The following is a 4,878-nucleotide window of genomic DNA, read 5'->3' as shown; positions in this document are numbered from 1 at the left end:
ACAAAACTATGGCTTTTGACAGAAAGTGGAAGAATATGGAAGATTTACGGCTGAGTGAAGCAAGCCAGGCTATGAAGGAGAGACATTGTATGTCCCCACTTAATATATACCGAATGTCCGTACTCTAATAACTGAAACTGACGGGTTAAAGGATGTACAAACACAAGAGGTGGATGTGAATGCCAGCTGGGGTGTGTGGTGGATGGGGGGGGGGGTGGATGTGAATGCCAGATGGGGTGTGTGTGTGAGGGGAGTGGGGCCTGGGGAAGAACATTTGGAGGAGAGATACGAAGACAGCATTGTTGAGACAGGGAGGTAGTGTTGTTTTATTTTGATCGTGACTGGGGAGAAACGTTCATATATTGAAATGATCACCTTGTAAGCTAAATAATGTGATTGAATGTATTAAAAAATGTAAATAAAAATAAATTAAAAAAAAGAAAAAAGAAAACCAACACAACAGTAGCTAATTAAGGAGGAGACAAAAGAACCAGATAAATCAAATTCAAAATGAAGGAAGCAATATTACAAAAGACATAATAGAAATACAAAACATCATTAGAGGATACTATGAACTACTATATGCCAACAAATAAGAAAACGTGGATGAGATAGACAAATTCCTAGACACATAAAATTTACCAAGACTGAGTAAGGATGACATAGAAAGCCTGAATAGGCCCATAACAAGCAATGAGATTGAATCAGTAATAAATAACCTCCCCCCCAAAAAAAGCCCTGTTCCTAACAATTTTATCTCTGAATTCTTCAAAACCTTTAAAAAAGAGTTAATATCCATTCTACTAAAATTATTCTAAAGATTCAAAAAGATGGAACCCTCCCAAATTCAATCTATGAACCCACCATTGCCTTTATCCTTAAAACAGAAAAGGACAGGACAAGGAAGGAAAACCATAGACCAACATCTCTGTGAATATAGATGCAATAGTTCTTGATAAGATACTAGCAAGTCTTATCCAACAACATCTAAAAAAGATTATACATCAAGACCAGGTAGGCTTTATTCCAGGGATGCAATGGTTCAACATAAGCAAAACCATAAACCTAATACACCATATTAACAGAAACAAAGATCGAAACCATGTGATTACATCAACTGATGCAGATAAACCATTTGATAAAAATACAACATCCTTTCATGATCAAGACTCAGCAAAATCATCATAGAAGGATCATTCTTCAACCCAATAAAAGCTATCCATGAAAAACCCATAGTTAACATCATTCTGAATGGAGAAAAGCTGAAAGCTTTTCCACTAAAAACGGGTACAAGACAAGGATGCCCACTTTCTCCACTCCTTTTCAATATAGTACTGGAAGACCTTGTCAATGCAACAAGAAAAGAGAATAAACTAAAAGGCATTCAAATAAGAAAAGAAAAGTTGAAATTATCTCTATTTACAGATGACATGATTGTATACATAGAAGACCCAATGGTATCCATTAAAAAATTCCTGGAATAATACATGAATACAGTAATGTTGCAGGATACAAAAGTCAACATATGGTAATCTTATATATGAATAGTAAGCAGACTGAGATATATGAATAGTAAGCAGACTGAGATAGAACTGAAGAAAGTAATTCCATTTACCATAGCCACAAAAAGTGTAAGATACCTATTAATAAATCTAATCAGAGAAGTCAAAGACCTCCATGAGGAATTTTATGAAAAGCTAAAAAAAGAAATTGAAAATGACACAAAAAAAGTGGAAGGACATCTCATGTTCCTGGATTAGAAGAATTAATATAATCAAAATGGCAAATCTACACAAATTAATGTAAATATTTAACACAATCCCCATTAAAGTGCCAGAGACATTCTTCACAGATCTAGAAAAGACAATCATACAATTTGTCTGGAATCATTAAAGGTCTCATATTGTCCAAATAATGCTGTACAGTAAGAGTGGAGTGAGTGGCATCTGACTCCCTGACCCCAAAATACATTATAAAACTGTGATAATCAAAAGAGCATGGTATCAGCAGAAAAACAGACATATGGACCAATGGAACAGAACAGAGACCCTAGAAATAAACCCCAAAATATACAGCCAACTAATTTTTAACAAAGGGTACCAGTCAATCCAGTTGAGAAAAGGAAACCTTCTTTAGCAATAGTTCTGGAAAAACTGGGTATCTACCTGCAGTAAGATGAACCAGAATCCCTATCTCTCAACACTGACAAAACTCAACTCAAACTGGATCAAAGAACTAATTCTAAGACCTCAAACTGTAATACTTCTGGAAAACACTGGAAAAACTCTGGGAGACATTGGGGTATGCAAAGACTTCTTATATAAGATCCCCACATCACCAAAAATCGACAGTGGGATTACATCAGATTAAGAAGTTTCTGCACACACAAAAAAGGACATACTAATTAGTGTGAATCAGTAGCCCTCAAAATGGGAGAATGTTTTTGTAAACTATGCTTCAGATAAGGGACTGGTGACCAGAATACACAAGAAAATCAAGTAACTTACGGGGGGGAGGGGGGGGAAGATTAACTCAATTAAAAGGTGGGAAAATGAGCTAAATAAACAACTCTCTAAGGAAGACACATGAACAGCCAAAAGGCATATGAAAAAATGCTCAACATCCCTTATTAGGAATAAGGGAGATGCAGATCAAAATCACATTAAGATACCACCTAACCCCAGTCAGAATGACTAAGATTAAAAAACAAAAAATGGTAAGTGCTACTTGGGATGTGCTGAAAGAGGAACTCTCCTACACTGCCAGTGGGAATGTAAATTGGTCCAGCCACTGTGGAGAACAATATGGGGATTCCTCAAAGATTTTCAAATAGAACTACCATAAGATCCTGCAATCCCACTCCTGGGTATACATCCAAAGGACAGTAGTAGAACGCTTAGTTGGAAAAGTGCTTGCACATCTATGCTTACTGCAGCAGTATTCACAATTTCTAAGACATGGAATCAACCCAAATGTCCACGAACAGAAGAATGGATTGGAAAAGTGTGGCACATATACTCTATGGAATACTATTCTGCCATAAAAATAGACCCTGGCTTTTGATAGAAAGTGGCTGAATATGGGAGATTTTCTGCTGAGCAAAGCAAGCCAGGCTATGAAGGACAGAAACTATGTCTCCACTTAACACATACCGACTGTCTACAGTCTATGGTTGAAACTAAAAGACTAGAGGATATAGAAACATAGAAAATGGTTATAGATACTGAATTCAGTGTGGAAAGAGGGTCAGAGAAGGAGGAGGGTCTGAGAAAAGACACTAAGGGGAAAAAGAGAGACAAGACATTTATGGGAAACAGAAATGGGTTATTATCTGTTGACGATAACATATATAGCATCCCCAACTGGACTGGTAAGAAATGCATTCATGTTGGAACATTCACTTTACAAGTCAAGTGTTGTATGTGACTGAATGTATAAAGTAAATTAAAATAAAACATATATAGAGAGAAAAGTCTAAACATACTTGAGGAATTCTACCTCAACACTGTTATGATTCTCAGCTATGAAGTTCTGAGTTTTCTACTTAAAAATGATGAGACAGTATAAAACAGAGTTCCTTAAACTTTGTTTTACTGACATCTTGGATCACATTTTTCTTTTTGTTGTGGGATGCTATCCTCTGGCCTACCCATTAGATGCCAGCCACACCTCCACCCATGCGGATCAAAAATGTCTCTAGAGGGGCCATCAGGTGGTGTGGGGGTTAAGACACTGGACTCCCACATGGCTGACTACTGTTCAAGCCTCAGGACCTGTTGGTTTGAAAATCACACTGAACATTGAGTGTGTTCTCAAAATCCCCAGAGGAGACTGGAGAAGAAAGGATTGCAGAGTGGCCTCCCTGGGGGATGAGAGGGGTCATTTCTCACTTTCCTTCTGTCTCTCTCTCCAGCAAGAGCTAAAAATACTGAGATATTGGACCAGATTAGAATAATGACGAGAACTATAAAAGACATGTGAGTTCACCTGAAATGGAATTCCATGATCCGTAGAGAAGATATGACAGGGTATTCCCTTAAAATACGAAAAAGACGCAGCTTGTCCTCAGCATGCCAAAGCCTTCCTTCAGATTTGGAATGGATGCACAAATATTTGGTGAGTGTCTACTATGTTCCAGGCACGATGCAACAGGCACATTTCTAGGTGCTAAGAACAGAGTAGTGAATAAAACTTCTCCCAAATTTTGCCCTCACGGAGTTTACATTCTCATGGGAGGGAGAAGTGGTCATTAAAAAAAAAAAAAATGTAACATATCATATGGTAATAAGTGCTCTGGAGAAAAATAAAGCCAGAAAAGGGTAGCAGGAGTCCTGGTTAAAGGGATTCTGTTTAGAGAGACCATGGAAAGTCTCACTGAGCTGATGGTATTTGAACAAAGCTACGTGAACCTCACTGCTAGAAGGACCCCGTGCTCATGTCTGGAAACACCTGTCTCAGACCAACCCCACATCATTGTACTCCCAGCGCCCATAACAACAGAGCTGCCACCAACTAAGAGCACCGATTCTCCCTCGAAGTAGGCGTTCTCTCTCACCAGGAACTGTGCCAGGGGCTCCGCAGACAGTGTTCGCAGCTGGGTAACGTGCATATAATCGGTACTCATTTTCAAAGAAACTGAGTGGTCGGGTGGATACGTCCCTGTCACGCGACTCGGAACGGCGGATGAGAGCTTCCACCCAGGTCTTCCTCACTCCAAATCCGCAAAGGCCGCTCTATGAACGCTGTTAAATGCACAGGCAGACGCAACGCCCAGGCCTGCGCCAGGGCCTGGCAGGGGCGGAAACGCCCTCCGGCCGCGCTCGGTCGACACCTGTTCGGCAAGGCCCGGACCCGGTCCCTCCTCCAGGTTCGCAGCCC

The 4,878-nt window shown here is 39.6% G+C and overlaps 1 protein-coding gene across 1 annotated transcript in view; it reads right to left on the bottom strand.

Moving 5' to 3' along the window:
• CCDC112 (coiled-coil domain containing 112) overlaps positions 1-4,609 on the bottom strand; it is a 58,266-nt gene extending 53,657 nt beyond the window's left edge. Inside the window, exon 1 of the mRNA XM_006166536.3 lies at positions 4,415-4,609. Within this exon, the coding sequence (XP_006166598.1) occupies positions 4,415-4,609 (195 nt within the window). The remainder of the gene's footprint in view (positions 1-4,414) is intronic.
• Between the last annotated feature and the right edge of the window lie 269 nt (positions 4,610-4,878).

The sequence above is a fragment of the Tupaia chinensis genome, unplaced genomic scaffold (assembly GCF_000334495.1).
Source record: "Tupaia chinensis unplaced genomic scaffold, TupChi_1.0 Scaffold144269_1, whole genome shotgun sequence".
NCBI classification, from domain to species: Eukaryota; Metazoa; Chordata; class Mammalia; order Scandentia; family Tupaiidae; genus Tupaia; species Tupaia belangeri.
The sequence above is the reverse complement of the archived record's forward strand: the minus strand, read 5'-3'. Positions and strand labels throughout refer to the sequence as shown.